General features: G+C 36.9%; 1 protein-coding gene across 2 annotated transcripts in view; it reads right to left on the bottom strand.

The window, feature by feature from the left end:
• LOC145265355 (gelsolin-like protein 2) overlaps positions 1-19,761 on the bottom strand; it is a 123,917-nt gene that overhangs the window by 57,234 nt on the left and 46,922 nt on the right. Inside the window, exon 2 of one of the 2 annotated variants that reach the window (XM_080121127.1) lies at positions 13,058-13,100. In XM_080121127.1, coding sequence (XP_079977253.1) covers positions 13,058-13,064 — 7 coding nt within the window. In that variant the 5' untranslated portion in view covers positions 13,065-13,100. The remainder of the gene's footprint in view (positions 1-13,057; positions 13,101-19,761) is intronic. The other variant, XM_080121128.1, reaches the window with a different exon arrangement.

Here is a 19,761-nt window from a genome sequence, read left to right as displayed (position 1 = left end):
TTTGTTGCATAACATTTTCAACTTTGTTATTGTCCATTCTTTTAACTGACATATTTAATATCCAGTTATTTCTTAAAGAATGGACAATCGCTTTATCTCTGACATGAATAATATTTAGTTATTTGCGAGAACAAGACGAATCGTTCTGCATTCCTAGGATTTCAATATCTATTGTCTTAATACTTGCTTACTGGGTTCGATTCTAGCCTTTTCCTAATATTATTTTCAAACTTATTTAGTTTTGCTTATTTACTGGGGTCCGTTCCTTTTCATAACAAATTCCGTCCGTTTTTGTTTACAATATCATGTCAGCCGATGTTTGGGCTTGATGATGAATGTTTGGAAAAGTCACTTATTAATGCTTAGTTTTAAAATATGCAAATGAAGAAATGATTTGCAGCGATTTTAAATAGTACCTCTTAGAAATTGAACTCCAGAAAAATTTAAATAAAATGGTGAGCTACACCCAGGTTTGAACAGAGGATCATTCAATCTGTAGTCTAACACTACCACTGAGATATCTGTTGGAGACGCTCCTCCATGGGATTAATGGACTATCTCGTGACATCACTTCCAGTATCGAGTACCGGTGCCTGGCAGTTTGAGATTGGTATGCGACGAAGCCGGTCGTGTGCAAACGCCTACCGTAGTGCTAAACTCACTTTGCCTGTAAGATTTGTCTTGTGTTCCTTTCGTTCATTGCCATTTAACCCCATAATATCTCTAGACAACAATAAACCTTTTTTTTTTATTTTAAGAAAAAAATGATTTGCTGAGATTTTATTTCTCTTGGTCAGTGTAACTTAAAATATTCCCCTGTAGAATTTTTTAGTTACAAGTTAGAGTTCTTTTGATTTGATACTTATCGGATGAATTTCTGTACAAGACATATCTAAGAACACTGCCAGACATAAATTACCTTTGCGTAAAATTTGTAAGCGACAAGTTCCAAAACGGCTGAGCGTATGAAGAATGAATTCTTACGCCCACACCAAGTAAAGAGATCGTTAACAATTCTAGCTTCATTATTTCCAGTTTGTTTGAAAAAGAAAAGTCCTGTCAAAACAAATCAACGAAAGAAACCGAGAGAAAAGAATTTCAAAAGATTTCAAAGAAGCGTACTCGTGAAGTCATTTAAACGCCACGAAGGCACCGTTTCAGTAAGAAACTCAACATTCAGTGTAGTAAAAACTCCTGGGAACATATACCCGAACGAACAGTTGGGAATGACAACTACACTATTCACTATGACTACATAATCCCTACTGCTACATATCTTGAAAATGCAGCTGTTAAACCAGATATAGTGATTTGGGACAGAGCAAACAAAAAAGCGACCGTAATAGAGGTCAGTGTACCCAATGATACAGGGCTTAACAGAGTTGAGAGGGAAAAGATTACAAAGTATGATATGAAACGAAATTGGAAATTAAAAGACGTTTCAATTATACCAGTCATCATAGGAGCAACTGGGCCTATGAAAAAGAACTTTAAAAAGTACATAGCAAGCATACCCGGTGAACCAAGTGCAAGTGAAATACAAACGATTGCACTGAAAGGGACGGCTAGAATCCTGAAAAGATCTTGGTTGGACTCACTAAAATAGGGGTAAATGTCAGACATCTGGTTGGATGTCCCATCCCCTAGAAGAAAAAGTTTAAGAAAAATGAAAAAAAAAAAAAAGAGAAACCATAAGGACGTTTATTTACATTCGCAATGTTAGAATTAGCGTCACAGAACAGAACCAGTAACATTTTAAAATGTTAACTTAATGTGTATTCTTTGACGACACGACATTATCTGTAGACCGGAATGGATTACCTTAAAAAGAAAAACTATTCTATACAAATCTACAAAAAATCGGTTCTGAAAGGGTGCGTATCTTTTCCTGATTACTTAACCAGAATTAAATATTCCACAAGTTAAAACATTTAATGAACTTGATTCTGCAAGGTAAGCTGTTTTTTTGTTTTGTTTTGTTGTTTTGTTTTTACTCCTGTTCACTCCTTACAAAGCATATCGCCACTTGGACGTAAGGGGCTACTATTTGGGTTGGTTGGTTTTGTTTTATGGCATATCAACCCTTTTCGGGTTATTTAATGCCGAATCCAAAGATTTTGAAGAAAAATTTTTTTAATAGAATATATTTGTTGTTTTCACGTCGGTTTCTATTTAACCCGTAGTTGGAACCCTAACAGGTACTACCACTCCGGGTCAGAGTGGACCTGGGAGCAATGGTAATTAAAGTGTGGCTCCACACTCCCCAAAGCCCACAAGCTGGGGCCTCAACACTGGATATAGTTTAAGGTCATATCCAGGACCCTCATTGAGGGACTTTTACCCTCTGCAGGGGGGGGGGACAGTCAGCGTATTCTAATGCCCCACCGACAGGGCCATACTATTTTGGGGGGGGATGTCTAGGAAATATTAAATTTGTTACATTTAAACGTCTGCATATCAGTACAGCTAAGGAAGCAGGCAGGGAATTCCAAAGTCTAGCTGTTCGCGGGAAGAAACTATTAGAATAAAAAGCTTTAGGGACATCAACAGTGAAGGGAAGGGGGGTGAGATCTTATTGCTAAACGGGTTTGTCGGGGATATGTACGTCGAAGGGGGTTCAAGTGAAACAAGTTCATCAGAACACATTCCATTATTTGTAAAACAGTGATGCAACATTGCGGTGATGGAATTTCATTTCTGCTACTGTTCCAGTGGCAAATACTCTATTTCGGTTCTATAAGAAATTATCGCTAGGTTTTAGTGAAGATATCAGAGTATTTTTTAAATTGGTTTCAGTATTTTAATCGATATCATACCGAACAGAAATTGACCAGTTTTGCAAACTCCTTTTTTCGATTACAAATAATCGGACTAGAGCTCGGTGGACGATTCAACGGCAGTCCCCCACCCTTATAGCTAGTTTAGAAAAGCCGCTGTTAGTCTTACGGTTCTTTCGATAAGAGTTCAGAAATTGTTATGTACCTGTCCGTCGGGTTCCGGTTGCTGACAGCTAACTTATTGGCAGTTGATGACTAATACTCGCGCGGGAGTGTGTGTGTGTGTGTATTGGAGGGAGAGGAAACTTGCGATGAATCACAGCGATTAAAGACAATTCACAGATGGCAAATGTTGGTCTTGCAACAGCTGACAAGCGTTTGTTTTGGGTGACGTCACAAAATAAAGTATCCCAGTTATTGAATCAGTCAGAACACTTACAGAGAATAAGTGTTCATTTAAAAAGAAAAATTGAATTTTTTAACTCGTCTGTGAGGCCAAGTTTATTGATCTTTTTTCTTGATAGTGAGTCACTATTTATAGAAGTCGAAAGCTGAGGATACAGAAAATGAATGCTAGCTGGGTTTGACTTACTCCTGATCTGAAATGGAACACGTACATCAAGTCTGTTGCCAAGGTCGCTGGAAAGATGGTCGGATCCTTCTACCGCTCCGGAAGATATCTCACTACTGATGCAATTCTCTATCTATATAAAAGCCAAGTACGTCCAAGGATGGAATACTGTTGCCATATCTGGGCAGGAGCTGCTAAAAACAGCCTATCCTGCCTTGACAGAGTACAAAATAGACTTCGTGGCTTAGTGGGGGGATGCCCTTTTCTCTACCCTGCAACCTCTCTCCCACAGAAGAGACGTTGCAAGCCTATCCTTGTTCTATTGTTATTTCCATGGCAGGTGCTCGTCTGAACTCCAAATCTCTGGTCCCCCCCCTCCCTCGCCAATCTTTCGCGAAAAACACCCATTTAGCTGAATCCACTGAAAAATTTTCCCCACTGTATCTGTGCCTAAATCAAAACGCGGATTCCATGAACAAAGCTTCTTTCTTAGAACTGCTCCGTCTGCTTGCTTCCCACTGGACTACAACTTGGATGTCTTCAAGTCCAATGTTAACAAATTCCTAATGAACCTCCCCCTTAAGTAAACACTTCCAATCTCCACACTAACGTAATTTACTTGCAATAACCCTTATCCCTGAGTGGCTTCCGGGCCTTGATAAGTGGTGATCATAAAAAAAAAAAAACTACTGCGAACCTATGTTGGTGAGTGTTCATTGCACAGGCTGTCATCGTCTCACTGTTGTCTTCTAGCGAAATCGGTACAATCTTAGGAGGGAGTCTTATTCTCTGCTCACCGAGTGACCAGAGCTACGGTATAGCTGGAAAGGTCTTAATTATTAAATCATCTGATAGGTTCATAAAAGTAGTGGTTGATCGACAGAAATCAGAAGCTCACAGTATTAATGCTGGAGTCCCTCAGGGGGGGGGTTCATCCTGGGCCCAACTCTCTTCCTGATCTATATTAATGATCTTCCAAATCACATTCTTACATCATTGATAGACATTTATGCTGACGACTATAGTATCACATCTAAGACCATAAACAACCAAGTTCTCTCCGATACTCTCTGACCTTGAGCACGTGGTACAATGAGGAAAGAGGTGGCTGGTTACTTTTAATGCATCTAAAACCAAGTTTTGTCTTTACATCAATGCTCTGATCCCCATCGGCATCAGTTGAAATGAATGGCTCTCGTCTTGGGTGGCCTCATGTTTTGACAAGCTTCTGGACTTGCTTTTACTCCTGAACTGAAATGTAACATTAAATCCGTTGCCAAGGCCGCTGGAAAAATGGTGGGATCCTTCTATCGATCCAGTAGATCGATCACTGCTGATGCAATTCTCTATCTAGATAAGAGCCAGGTACGTCCAAGGATGGAGTACTGTTGCCACATTTGGGCAGGAGCTGCTAGAAAGGATTTACCCTGCCTTGATAGAATTCAAAATAAACTTTGTAGCCTTGTAGGAGATGTCCCTTTCTCTTCCCTGTGACCTCTATCTCACAGAAGAGATGTTGCGAGTTTGCTTTATCGCTATTTTCATGGCAAGTCCTCGACAGAGCTCCCATTTATGGTCCCCACCTCACCAAACTTTCACAAGAAACACTCGTCTAGCAAAATTAATAATTTCCCCCACTCTTTATCTGTGCCTAAACGTAGATTCCATGAACAAAGCTTCTTTCTTAGAACTGCACTAGCAGTATCAGAATTTTTGTAGGAATTTTTGACACCCCTAACACGAAACTGCGAATACAATATAAAAATCTCGTAATTTCTGTTAAAAGTGGGTTATTTATTTTCTTTATGGATTATACTTCCAAAATAAACTATTACAGTTGTTTTAAAAGTAATAGAAATATTTTTTTTTTTTTAAAAACAGTAATGAATTTTCCGAACTCAAAATATTTCTATTCATTCTATTTTTACGATATTTTCAGGGTCAATGTGAAATTTTATGTTCTTTCCAATAAACCGAATATATTTTAGACAAACGTTTTTTTTAAATTCACGCCCCCCCCCCCAAGTGTCACCCATTTTCAACTTTCTCTTAAAAAGTAAATAATTAATTTATGTTGGAGAGTTTTATATATCACAAATTGAAGAGAAAAGGTCAATAAATAATATATTCAAATTTAAAACAAAAAAAACATCCCTTTTTTAGAAATTTACCTGTAAATTTCTAAGTTTAAAACCTTATTTTATAAGAACACGTTTTTTTTGTCTTTTTTTTTTTAATGAAACCTTGGTCCTTGCTCCTTCAATTGAAAAAAAATTAGGGCTTGAATTACATTTTTCGAGGAGTTATAAGCTTGGAAAGACAGGGGGTCGAATAATTCACGCCTCTCATTTTGAAATGTCTATTAAAAAGTAAATAATTTATGTCGGGGAGTTTTATATATCACAAATTGAAGAGAAAATGTCAATAAATAATATATTCAAATTTAAAACAAAAAAAAAATCGCTTCTTTAGAAATTTACCTGTAAAGTCCGAAGTTTAAAACCTTTTAAAAAAAAAAAAAAAAAAAAAAACACTTTTTAAACCTCGGTCCTTGCTCCTTTAATTGAAAAAAAAAAATTAGGGCTTGAATTATTTTTCGAGAAGTTATAAGCTTGGAAAGATGGGGTGGAATTATTCACTATTTTCACGAAATTTCTGACACTGCTAGAACTGCACGCCTATGAAATTGTCTTTCTAATTTCAGCTGACTACAATATGGTTGTCTTGAAGTCTAATAAACAAGTTCTTGAGCCGTTCCACTTAACAAATTTACTGAATTTCCATTACTAACGATTACTATATATTGTCCAATAACCCTTATCCTCGAGTGGCTTCTTGACCTTGATAAGTGGTGATGCCTATGCGTAAAAAAAAAAAAAAAAAAAAAAAAAAAAATTGCCAGGATACAGAATTCATTTATAAACAAAAACGAGACTACTGAACAAGTCTAGTCATGTTAGAATCTATGAATAAAACAGATGTATGTATGCATGCGTGTGAAAATATTTAATCGATAAACTCTTAAACTACTGATCACATAACACGGAAATTAACAGGAAATAGTAATCATACACCAAAGATGGTTTATGATGAGTAAAATCTTTGTTTGGATGAATAACGCGTACAAAAATTTATTCATAACTTTAATTTTATATCTTTATCGTTCAGGTTAGCTCAAACGGTAGGAATGAAACTATAGCACTAAATGTTTTGGTTTCGAGTCTAGCTGACGACACCCAAGTCATTTTTTAATACTTGAAATCAGGCGCTTATTTAGGATTTGATCTTTATGTAAGAGATAATAGCATAAAATCGAAATAAAATTCTTTGAATTTCATTTTTAAAATGAAAAATAATTTAATTATTTTGTTAGTAGAAAAGGGAAGTTTTTTTTTTTTTTTTTTTTTTTTTTTACTTGTTTTCCACCTTAACATTTTCCTTGAAAATGATTTGTAGGGTTTCGGATATGCTGAAAACTAATATCGCATCTAAATTTTCCAGTTATTTTTAATACTAAAAAAAAATTTGCATTTTAATTCGTTATTTCACTCGTTTATTACAGACCTCTTTTTCACTTTCATCACATTTTTTAATTTTGAAATACAAACTTAATAATTTGCATAAAAATATTCATTTTCAGCATCCTGACAAAATAGAAGTTTGAGGAAAACCGTTTTCTTGTTCTAATGATCTTTTCGGCGTCCTAAATCGGCTCTAAATTATTTACAAAATATTTTAGTAACCCTTATCCAGGCCCAGAAGCCACTCGGGGATAAGTGGTGTGGTGATCTTCATGTATTAAAAAAAAAAAAAAAAAAAAAAAAAAAAAAAAAAAAAAAAAAAAAAAAAAAAAGCTGATTACCTCCGTTAGATAAAGATCACATCCCAAAATAAGCGCCGAAATCAGTACTATATATTAGGTAGATATATTTAATAGAGAATTGGCTCTGTAATAAATACGAAATCTGCAGGAGTTAAAATATATTTATGCATATTTTACGACCGGGGGTGGAGGTGTTATACAGAGTTGACTCGTGATAACCGACCGATTCTAAATCCAATATGGCCGCCGTGAAAAAAAAAAAAAAAAAATGTTGGCCATCTGCCAATGATAATCTTCAAACGATTTGTTTAAGATTCCGAAACCTACTTTTTTTGTATTTCGGTCACCGAGGTTTTCAATACAAATTAGTTAAGCAGAGGTACAAGAAAGGGAGGGGTATGGGGGGAGTTATTTTTTCACATGAATACAAAGTTTTCTGCTGTTTAACTATTTTGAACTAGAAAATGTATTCGGCGTTGCCTGGAATTAAACGTAACGTTAAATTCCTTAAAAAATAAAAAATAAAATGGAGTCATATTTCTAAACAGTTCACAAAAAAAAAAAACAAAAAAAAAAACTCGCGATTGAAACCAAAACCTAAAGACAGCGGATCAATTAAGATAACCATTAGGCTAGCTTAACACGACCTTCAAAGTGTTTTCAAACCTACTTATACAAAACATAAGTAATCTGTCATGAGAAGGATTCATTCGGTGGGCAAACAAAAGTCCGATGGCTTCCAAGTACCAATTTTAGCCCCCCTTAGCAGCCCTTTTTTGTAGATGAAAACCGAAAAGGTTTCCACAGGTCTGACTACCCTATATACCAACTTTCAAGTCTGTAGATCAAAAATTTGTTGAATATATAGGCTGAGAATTGCACACGCACTTCTAGATAAAATTTTTCATCACTTTTCATTTTACTTCAGTCGAAGTTCTCAAATCAAAGAAAACTGACCTTTCTAGGACTAACACTATATAAGATATATAGACGCTCGGATGTTCATTATAGTTCTTTATCTCTTATTTTCATGGCCATCTGCCTGAGCTCCAATCTACGCTCCCCCCCTCACCAAACAGTCACGATAAACACTCGTCTGGCTGAAAACACTATCAATAATTTTCCCTACTCTTTATCTGTGCCTAAACCTAGATTCCATGAACAATGTTTCTTAGAACTGCATGCCCATGGAACTCTTCCGTTTACCTGCTTTCCAGCCGACTACAATATGGTCGTCTAAGTCCAACATAAACAAGTTCTTGATGAGGCGTCCCCCTTAAGTAACCCAATTTATCAAATTTACATTTTTTAAAGATTACCATGATATTGTCCTTTTGACTACTGTACACTCTTTAACCCTTATTCTCGAGTGGCTTCTGGGCCTTGATAAGTGGTGATTCCTTTGTTAAAAAAAATGTTCTGCAAGTTGAGAACATAATTTTCCTCTCCTCAAACCAATTTCATGTTTATAGTATATCCTTTTGGTCTCTTGGTCTTACTGGATTTCAGGGCAAGAATTCATCTGGTCTGGTGGAATGTCCAAACTCATGTTGCTACTCGAGATAACATCACTTGGAGAAGGTACACTATTTCTTGTAAAAGCTAGTGTTACAATCATCTTAAAGTTTTGTACTGTTCAACTAGTTCTTAAATTAAACATTTTATATAGTTACTAGCATTTTAGCCTGGCGTTGCCCGGGTATTTGGAGGTGTATAAGAAAGAAAAAAATTTTTTTTTCTTTTTTTTTTACTTTGACCCCTTATTAACATTCGATCCCTTAACATTTATTTTGGGCTCAGTAAGTCAGATCCATGTCCAAGGTTGGTTGGTTGGTTGTTTGTTTTGCGGCATATCAACCCTTTTCAGGTTATTTAATGCCGAATCTGGTGATTTTGAAGAACCATTTTTTTATATAGTATATTTGTTTTTTTTTAAGTCTTATTCTATTCTATTCAACTCATAGTTGAGACCCTAACAGGTGCTACCACTCCGCGTCAGAGTGGACCTGGGAGCAATGGCAATTAAAGGGTGGCTCCAAACTCCCTAAGGCCTGCAAGTTGGGGGCCTCACCATCGGATATAGTTTAAGGTCATATCCAGGACCCCATGTCCAAGGAACCTCTATCTAAAATTTCAAGTGTTTAGACCCCAAAATTGGCAGAGGAGTTTGGTAGAGTTCTCAAAGGTCAAATCATTGAACTGATTCCTTAACAACAAACAGCGAAAACGGATTACAAAGATTTTCCCAAATCTCAGTACCCTGTATATCAAATTTCGAATTTAGACTTAAAATTGACAGAGTTATTGCGTAGGAAAATGTACAGACAGACACTTTCAGATTTTTACACTTTCTATTCAATTTTAGAATTTTGTTCTGGTTAGGAATGGGGCATCCTAACGGATGTCAAACATCCATCCACTATCTCAGGCATTCAGACAGATCATTTTAAGATTTTAACCATGCCTTTAAGTGCAATTGTTTGAACCGCCTGCACTTGGTTCACCGGGTATTTTTTCCAGATAGTTTCTGAAATTTTTTTCTCACGAGTCTGGTTGCTCTTATAAATTAGTGGAATGTCGATCTTCCAAAAATTCCAATTTTTCGTTTTTATTTTAATTTTCTCATTAGTTTGTTCAAGCTGGGGATGAAGCATCCTACTGGATGCCAAAAATTCACCCGCTAACTCATATTAACCGAGAGATCTTTAAGATTTTAACCGTCCCTTTAAGTGCAATCGTTTGAACCTTTATTATACTTGGATCACCGGGTATATTTGTCAGTTTTTGAAATTTTTTTTATGAGTCCAGTTGCTCCTATAACTACTGGAATAATGGAGATCTTCCTAAGATTCCAGTTTCTTTTCATATCGTACATAAGACCTTCGTATTTTGTTTTACCTTTTGTTTTATCACTGTTTTTCCTGAGGATGGGGCATTCTACCAGATACCAAACATTCTCCCATTAGTTTAGTTACTTCAAATGAGAGATCTTTTTAAGATTCTAACTATCCGTTTAAGTGCTATTGTTTGTATTTCTCTTGCACTTGGTTCACTGGGTATATTCACCAGATAATTTTTTAAATTAGCTCGGTTGCTCCTATAATGACTTGTATGATTGATACTTTAAGATTTCAGTTTCTTTCCATGTCATACATAAGCCCTTGGTATTTTTATTTTCTCCCTCTCTGCTCTGTTAAGGCCAGCATCATTAGGGATGCTTTTTTTTTTTTTTTTTTTTTTTTTTTACATGGTGGTCACCACTAATCAAGGCTCGGAAGCCACTCAGGGATAAGGGTTATTGCAAGTACATTACGTTAGTGTGGAGATTTGATGAAGTGTTTACTTAAGGGGGCGGTTCATTAGGAATTTGTTAACGTTGGACTTGAAGACATCAAAGTTGTAGTCAGGTGAGAAGCAGGCAGACGGAACAGAGTTCCACAGGTGTGCAGTTCTAAGAAAGAAGCTTTGTTCATAGAATCCACGTTTGATTTAGGCACAGATATAGAGTGGGGGAAATTTTTCAGTGGATTCAGCTAGACAGGTGTTTTTCGTGAAAGATTGGCGAGGTGGGACCAGAGATTGGAGTTCAGACGAGCACCTGCCATGGAAATAATGATAAAACAAAGATAGGCTCGCAACGTCTCTTCTGTGGGAGAGAGGTTGCAGGGTAGAGAAAAGAGCATCCCCCACTAAGCCACGAAGTCTATTTTGTACTCTGTCAAGGCAGGATAGGCTGTTTTTAGCAGCTCCTGCCCAGATATGGCAGCAGTATTCCATCCTTGGACGTACTTGGCTTTTATATAGATAGAGAATTGCATCAGCAGTGAGGTGAGATATCTTCTGGAGCGGTAGAAGGATCCCACCATCTTTCCAGCAACCTTGGCAACAGACTTGATGTAAGTGATCCATTTCAAATCAGGAGTAAAGGTCAAACCCAGAAGCGTGTCAAAACACGGGGCTTCTAGACGAGAGCCATCTATTTCAATTGATGCCAGATGGGGATCAGTGCGTTGATGATGTAAGGATAGGAGTTTGGTTTTAGATGCATTAAAGGTAACCAGCCACGTCTTCCCCCACTGAACCACGCGCTAGAGATCCGAGGAGAGAGAATTTTGTCATTTACATGCTGACTTCAAGTAGGGTTGCTACTTTCTTCTTGTCCCATATCACTAGGTCAGGCTTAATAGCCCAATTTTCTAGGTATGTAGCTGTAGGAATTTTGTAATCAGTGGATGGTGCATGACTTATTTCCAACTGTTATTTCCGGTAAACATGTTCCCAAGATTTGCTATTACATTGGATATTCAGGTTTTTACAGATTTTCCCATGGAGATATTTACATACTCCATTGCGTTGCATTGTATAATAACCGTCCGAACAGGATTTTGTTTCTGTCTGCGCATGTGTATATATGTTTCTGCTTGTGTCTGTCTATATGTGCTACCAGATCAGGCTGTCTGAAGATATTGGCTTCCTGAAATAAAGGTCCTGAATATGACGTTAAACTATATCCAGTGGTGAGGCCCCAGCTTGCGGGCTTTGGGGAATGTGGAGCCACCCTTTAATTGCCATTGCTCCCAGGTCCACTCTAACCCTGAGTGGTAGTACCTGTTAGGGTCCCAACTATGGGTTTAATAGAAACTGACTTGAAAACATTCTATTAAAAATAATCTTTCTTCAAAATCTTTGGATTCGGCATTAAATAACCTGAAAAGGGTTGATATGCCGTAAAACAAAAACAACCACTCCTGAAATAAAATGCACCTAACATTGATGTTTTTTCTATTCTCTTTCGTAAAACTATGTTCTGCAAAAACAAAACTGCCCCATCTCCCCCTTCCTCCACTTCTTGACGGTCCTGGATATGACCTTAAACTAGTCATAGTAAATAGTGCATGACTTCTTTCCAACTGTTCTATCTGATGGGTTGGTGCGTGTATGCACACGTGGATGTGGTTCCGAGTGCATTCGTATGTGCCGAGAAGTTTTTAGCCGTTGCGTATGTGGTTGTATGTCTGAATAAAACTTGAAAACTACCAAAAGATTAACTTTTGGAAACTTTTTTTTTCACAGGAATCAGAGGCCACTCTAGGATAAGGGTTAATAGGTATACATTAGCCAATGTGATTATAGCGTAGTAAACATTAGTGGGAATTTTGTGAATTGGATTACTTGGGTTCAAGAACTTGTTTATGTTGGACTTGAAGACAATCAGATTGTAGTCAGCTGGAAAGCAGACAACTGGAAGAGAGTTCCACAGGCGTGCAGTTCTAAAAGCTTTGTTCATGGAATCTGCATTTAGGTTTAGGCACAGATATTGATTATCTTGCGACCAGCAGTTGAAGATTTTGCTTTAAACAAAATCAAATGAAAACTACAATTAAAAGAATAATTGAGAATTTTTTCAGATTCCAAAAAGTTCCGATTTTTTGGTTTTCGATTAATCTTTCCAACACTAATATATACCTTACAGGCGGGGCGGGGCGGGGGGTTAATCGGCTGAATTAATTTTTGTATATTTTGACTATCTTTTAAATTAGACATTCATGTATAGTCATTTTTTTCATGTTGGTTTTTGTGCATAGTTGCGAGTTGCGTGTATAATTTTGTGTGGGCATCACGCGCCGCGTTAAATTGCAGGTGGGTTTCATGTGTGGGTAATTTCCGCGTTCTAGTGTAGTATCTGTTCTGATGCTACACTTAATTTGCCCTTGGTCAATGGAGAGGAAACCCTCTATACGGAGGCAATTTTTAGTTTTGCCTACCTCCAGAGTGGCCCGTTTTTGGGGAGCTGACCCCCCCCTCCCTTCCCTCACTAAAAACAACCTTGTGTCACATTTTGCTTTCGTGTGGAAGTAAATAAATACCAATAAGAAATGAACTTACCAGACATTTTGATTCGGAAGTGGTTTTTGCACAAACTGGAAAACTGGAAAAAAAAAAATAAATAAATAAAATTTAAGATTTTAGAAGTATTTTAAATTCGGTAGATTTGCTAGTATATAGGGGTACTTTTTTTTTTTTTTTTTTTTTTACAGAAAAAGTTCAACTACGTCTTGCTGTATACAGTAGCATATGTAAACCACATCCACCGTGTAGAGTCGAAGAAAATGAAGGGAGGAAGCGCCCACGTGTCTGCGCGTCATGCCTTACCTTGGAACGCTCCTACGGTGTGCGTACGTGCATGGCCGAGACATGAAAGAAATTCCAAAATGGCGCCGTCCTCATCTTGTAGATTGTGCGATCATCACTGGGCCCCACGTGACCGTTCTTTGGCTGCCGATTGGCCGAGGACGGACGCCGGAAGGATAAAGGGAGTGTGTTTGGAACATGGGGGCGTCTTTTTCTAGGATCGACGTCAGTGTGATCGTATCGGTGAACTGCTGCAGCTTTAAGAGTACTTTAGTGTGTGTGTGATTTTTTGGGACTTGCTCGTCTGCTGACTTTACAGGACTTTCTTTTCTGCTGATTCTACAGGACCTGCCCTTCTGCAGAACTTGGAACAAAACTTCAAGCCTTTTCTTTCTTTTCACACGTAGTCGCCTAAAAAGGTAGAATCCGACTTACTTGTGAAACGGCTTTACACTGCACATTTTTAATACAAATATTTTAATTTATTACGGACTTAGTGGTTTCATGACGTTTCATCCAACTATTCCTCAGGCCTTCATCAGTTGGTAACCACAACGGGATAGGAACTCCAAATGTAACTATTCTCAGCAATTACTGCTATTCATAGTTGTTGCTGTCTCACCTTCGGGGCCCCATGGCGCAGTTAATAGAGATGTTGAATCTACGATTCCAGGTAAGAATTGTTTGAAAATAGCGGTTTCAATCCTACCCAAAGCCGGCAAGAGGCTTACTTGGCCAAACCGTGGTGAGACGACAACAACTATGGAAGGCAGTAATTGCTGAGAATGCATGTAGGAGATTCGGAGTTCCTATCCTGTTGCGGTTACCATATGACGAAGGCCAGAGGAATAGTTGGCTGAAACATGAAACAACTAAGAAAGAGGAGAATAATAGTCTGCAATAAATTGATAAATACTCAATAAATAATCAATGAATTTCAATTAAAATATATACATTTGTGTATGCTAGAACTTGTTCTACTTAAATTCTACACAATTATGCAGAATGTAGAAACTATGCATAAACAGAACTGAGCACAATAGTTAAACCAATCATCTAATTAGAAACCATAAAAAAAAGTAAATGAATTAAAAGTACGTTTTTCGAAGAATATGCAAATTAGATGACCTTTATTTAGTAGCTCGCATAACCACGATTATTCTATGTTCATTTTGATTTTTTTTTTTTTTTTTTAATAGAAAAAAAAAAGTAGGTATTCTGGCAGTAATTACTTGGGATACAGTTATAAAACTCGGCATTACTATCCTGTCACAGTTAACCACCTGAAGAAGGCCAGAGGATAAGTTGGCCGAAACGTGGTGAAACAGCAGCAACTTTGAAAATGAGGATAACAGTCCGCAAAAAAAAAAAAATAAAAAAAAAAATAAAAATAAAAATAAAAATAAAAAATAAAAATAAAAATAAAAATAAAAAATAAAAATAAAAATAAAAATAAAAATAAAAATAAAAATAAAAATAAAAATAAAAATAAAAATAAAAAATAAAAAATAAAAATAAAAAATAAAAATAAAATAAAAATAAAAAATAAAAATAAAAAAAATAAAAATAAAATAAAAATAAAAAATAAAAAATAAAAATAATAAAAAATAAAAATACATGAAGACCTTTTCTCAAAGATTTAAAAAAATAAAAGCAAAACATAAAAAGTAGGCTTTTAATATTGATGCAAGTGCGACGAAAAACTCAGCTTTATATATAGATACTACCGTGGGAGGGGGGGGGGTCACCCAGCGTTGCCAGGTCGTAAAATACAGTTAAATATATTGTAATTTATAGTGTGGAAAGTCTAACTTCTGAATTTTTGATCTACATACTTTGATCTTGATATATAGGGGATTGGACCTGTGGATCAATTTTGCTTTTAAAACTAGCTAATTGGAGAGAACAGCAAGTTTTTTTTTTTTTTTTTTTTTTTTTTATACAAAGTCACCACTTATAAAGTCCCAGATAAATAATACTCATCTCAATAATGAATTCCAATTAAATGTTTCAGTTTAGAATATATTTCTACTTTCAGGATTATGTTCTACATACATAACTAATGAAAAAAAAGTTTGTTCAGGCCCGGAAAAGTTTTAAGTGTCATCTTATTTGATGACCAAAAGTCAGAATGTCGACAGGTTTTTCGATTCTATAAAGAGGGTTCAACATCAATTTCTTGAAGTGGACTCTAGACCCATTTTAAAACCCTAGACCCTTTTTAAAATATATGATATAATGATGAGACGATTTCAATATTTTTTTTTTCTTATTTTGATTCCGTTCTAAATTTCAGATTCAGATTCTTTCACAATTTCTAAAAGAGCGTTTTCTTTGTGCATGCGGAATCGGATGACATAATAGGAACATATTTTCAGAACCGTAAAATCACTTGTGGGAGTAATATAGATTTTAGTTTTGCTGAGAATATAAAATAAAAATAAAATGGATGGAATCCACATTTAACTTGAAGCACAGATAAAGAGTGGGGGAATAGTGGTTTTAGCTAGACGAGTGTTTTTCATGAAAGTTTGGCGAAGGGGAGGGGACCATAAACTGGAGCTCAGACGAGCAATTACCATGAAAGCAGACAGGCTTGTAATGTCTTCTGTGGTTTGGTTGGTTGGTTTTACGGCATATCAACTCTTTTCAGATTATTTAATGCCGAATCCAGTTATTTTGAAGAACATTTTTATCTTTTTATATATATATATATATATATGTGTGCGTGTTCAGACCCTAACAGGTACTATCACTCTGGGCCAGTGGACCTGGGAGCAATGGTGATTAAAAAGGTGGCTCCACACTCCCCAAAGCCCACAAACTGGGGCCATACCATTGGATATAGTTTAAGGTCATATCCAGGACCCTCTTGTGTGGAAAGAGGTTGCAGGGAAGAAAAAAGGCATCCCCACAAGGCTACTTTGAACTGTCAAGGCAAGATAAGGTCTTTCATATGTGGCAACAGTACTCCATCCTTGAATGTACCCGACTTATACAGATAGAGAATTGCATCAGTAGCGAGATATCTAATGGAGCGGAAGAAGAATCCCAGTATTTTTTCAGCCACCTGGGCAACGGATTTAATGTAAGTGCTCTATTCCAGGTCCAGAAGCTTATAAAAACATAAGGCCTCCAAGACGAGACATTCATTTCAAACGAAATATAAAACATGTATGCATATATGTAGCCAATGTTTGTATAAATAAAACACGAGAACAGCATGCGCAGTGAATTTCTGCATACTTGTTTCTTGCTGAGAAGGATGCAAGTCTTGTAATTGCTTCTGACCCAGACATTGCAAGAAGCGTAGATACAGATTTTGGGCGCACCCTATCATTTCATGCCCAATTGCTCATTTCTCGGCAGGAGGAGGGGGGTATCTATAATTAACGACCAAGTATTAATATCTCAAACAGGTTAATTAGATGGCAGATATAGAGTAACCATGCAATCACTAATGCGTATATGCATTAGGTTGGTGCAAAAATATATATATATTAGTTGAACGTCAAGAAACATTTTTGCAACAACCTAATACCTGAATTAATTTTTTCAAGTTTTAAAAAAGCTTTAGGGCGACAAGTGATGGATGGCTCTCGTCTGGGTGAGGCCCCGTGTTTTGACAAGCTTCTGGGCTTTACCTTTGCTCCCGATCTGAAATGGAACACGTACATCAGGTCTGTTGCCAGGGTCGCTGGAGGGATGGTGGGATCCTTCTATCGCTCCGGAGGATGTCTCACTACTGATGCAGTTCTGTGTGAAAGCCAAGTGCGTCCAAGGATGGAATGCTGTTGACATATCTGGGCAGGAGCGGCCAAAAACAGCCTATCATGCCTTGACAGAGTACAAAATAGACTTCGTGGCTTAGTGGGGGATACCTTTTTCTCTACCCTGCAACCTCTCTCCCACAGAAGAGACGTTGCGAGCCTATCCTTGTTTTATCGTTATTTTCATGGCAGGTGCTCGTCTTAACTCCAATCTCTGGTCCCCCCCCCCCTCGCCAATCTTTCACGAAAAACACCCGTCTAGCTGAATCCACTGAAAAATTTCCCCCAATCTATATCTTTGCCTAAATCAAAACGCGGATTCCATGAACACAGCTTGTTTCTTAGAACTGCACGCCTGTGGAACTGTTCCGTCCGCCTGCTTTCCTCCGGACTACAACCTGGATGTCTTCAAGTCCAATGTTAACAAATTCTTAATGAACCACCCCCCTAATTAAACACTCGATCAAATCTCCACACTAATGTAATGTACTTGCAATAACCCTTATCCCCGAGTGGCTTCCGGGCCTTGATAAATGGTGATCACTAAAAAAAAAAAAAAAAAAAAAAAAAAAAAAAAAAAAAATTAGTGTGACTGTCACTTTCACACATGATAGAAGGCTCTTAACGTTCTTGGGATTTGTTCACAACTTGCCAACTCGTAGATCTGCAACAAAACGAAAACCGAAAATGGAATCTTGTCTTTTTTAGGGTGACAATATTATCGCTCCCCCCCCCCGAGAAAAAAAAAAAAAAACACAAAAAAAAAAAAAAAAAAAAAAAAAATGAAAGCGTAAAGATGATTCAGCATTTTTTAAATCTTATTTTGCTTGTGGCTCCCTTCAATTCGATGTGCTTGTGGTAGTGATTGATATGCCACAACACAAAAACAACTCTTTGTCTAGTACAATAAAGGGAGGTTATCTTCCGCTCCCTTCTCACTTAAATTCTCAACCAGATTACTGCAATTACTAATGTGCGTATGCATTAGGTTGGTGCAAAAAATGTTTTGAGATTATATATCTCTCTCTAGACATCTGTCCATCCATCTCTCTCTCTAGACATCTGTCCATCCATCTCTCTCTCTCTAGACATCTGTCCATCCATCTCTCTCTCTCTAGACATCTGTCCATCCATCTCTCTCTCTCTAGACATCTGTCCATCCATCTTTCTCTACATCTGTCCATCCATCTGAACGTCAAAAAACATTTTTGCACCCACCTAATACATGCATACGTATGTATAAAAACTTGAATGCTCACTAGACATCATCCTTGTCTAAGGTTTCTTAGTTTTGAGGATGTTTTCTGCACAAGTAAACCCCGAAATATAGATTATATATCACACATATACATGGCTCAAATAAGATTTAAGTCTGTTAAAACCAGTGTGGGTTAGCCAAAGAATGGTGCATCTTCAAGTGATGTTACCTCGGGTTTTTCTTAATGAAAAATCATCCAAAACAAGCCATAAAGACACTTGATGTAAGGAGCTAACAAGAACAAAGATTATCGCAAAGACAAGAGATGCTTACTGACTTTAGTTTTGAAAAGTCTAAAAAGGTGTAGGTCGGAGGAAAACAGTCAGCAGAATGAGTTCCACAACCTTGCAGTCCTTGGTTTGGTTGTTTAACGGAATATCAACCTTTTTGGGGTTATTTAATGCCAAATCCAATTATTTGGGAAATTGTGTTCCTGTTGCATCCAGTTTCTTCAATCGCTAGTTTGTCGTGTTTGGTTTGGTTGTTTTATAGTGGATTTTACCGTTTTTGTTCCCTGTCCTGCAGAACATGAGTTTTGCAATGGGAGAGGAAAAAAAGATTACACTAATGTTTCATACATTTTAAGTTAGGAAACCAGTCAGAAAAGGGGAGGGGGTAGAAAGAAAGGGGAGATGGGAAGGAAGAAAAGGGGGAAAAGGTGGGTTGTTTTTGCAGAACACAATTAAGTTTTGCAAAAGGAAGTAGAAAAAAAAAAAAAACATCAATGTTAGATGCATTTTGTCTCAGGGAGCCAATATATCTGGTAGCACCAGGCAGTCCTTAAAAAAAAAAAAAAAAAAAAAAAAGCTACTGGAATATGAAGCTGTATTACAATGAGGTATTGAAAACAGCAAATTGAGGAAGACCAAGTTAAACAAGCTGGAACAAAGGAAGCAGTGAATAGATCAGACAATTCTGAGGATCACATGCCCTAATAGTGTTTGTGAAAGAGACCGAGACTAGCAACATCACGTCTGTTAGAGGTTGCAGTAAAGAAACTTAATGTCGCAGGAACAAACAAAAAAACTGAGAAAAAAAAAAAAAAAAAAAAAAACTGCAGTTTTTTCTGTTAAGTGTAAATCAAATGCATTTATTGGTGATTCTTCCAAAACAACGCATTTCATATTGCAAACGTCTTTTTGCACACATGCTTTTTAAAAGTCACTGCCCCTGCCACCTCACACTGGTGACTTGTTAAATTGCCTATGTACTTTAACGGATGCTAATATTTTCATTAGCCAGCTATCCTTCCGCTGCCGGTTTTCTCACATGCACTTATACACGCCCCGTTACATAAAAGGGTGGGTTGGGAGGCAATCCAATTACAAATACGTTTCTGCAATCAACAGCACAAAGCTGGATACTCCAGACTGAATTCTTATTCTGGAATCCAGAGAGACCACAAGAAATACTATATGTAATAGATAAAA

Source organism: Euprymna scolopes, chromosome 40 (genome assembly GCF_053919585.1).
Source record: "Euprymna scolopes isolate OS-2025 chromosome 40, ASM5391958v1, whole genome shotgun sequence".
Taxonomy (NCBI): domain Eukaryota; kingdom Metazoa; phylum Mollusca; class Cephalopoda; order Sepiida; family Sepiolidae; genus Euprymna; species Euprymna scolopes.
The sequence above is the reverse complement of the archived record's forward strand: the minus strand, read 5'-3'. Positions and strand labels throughout refer to the sequence as shown.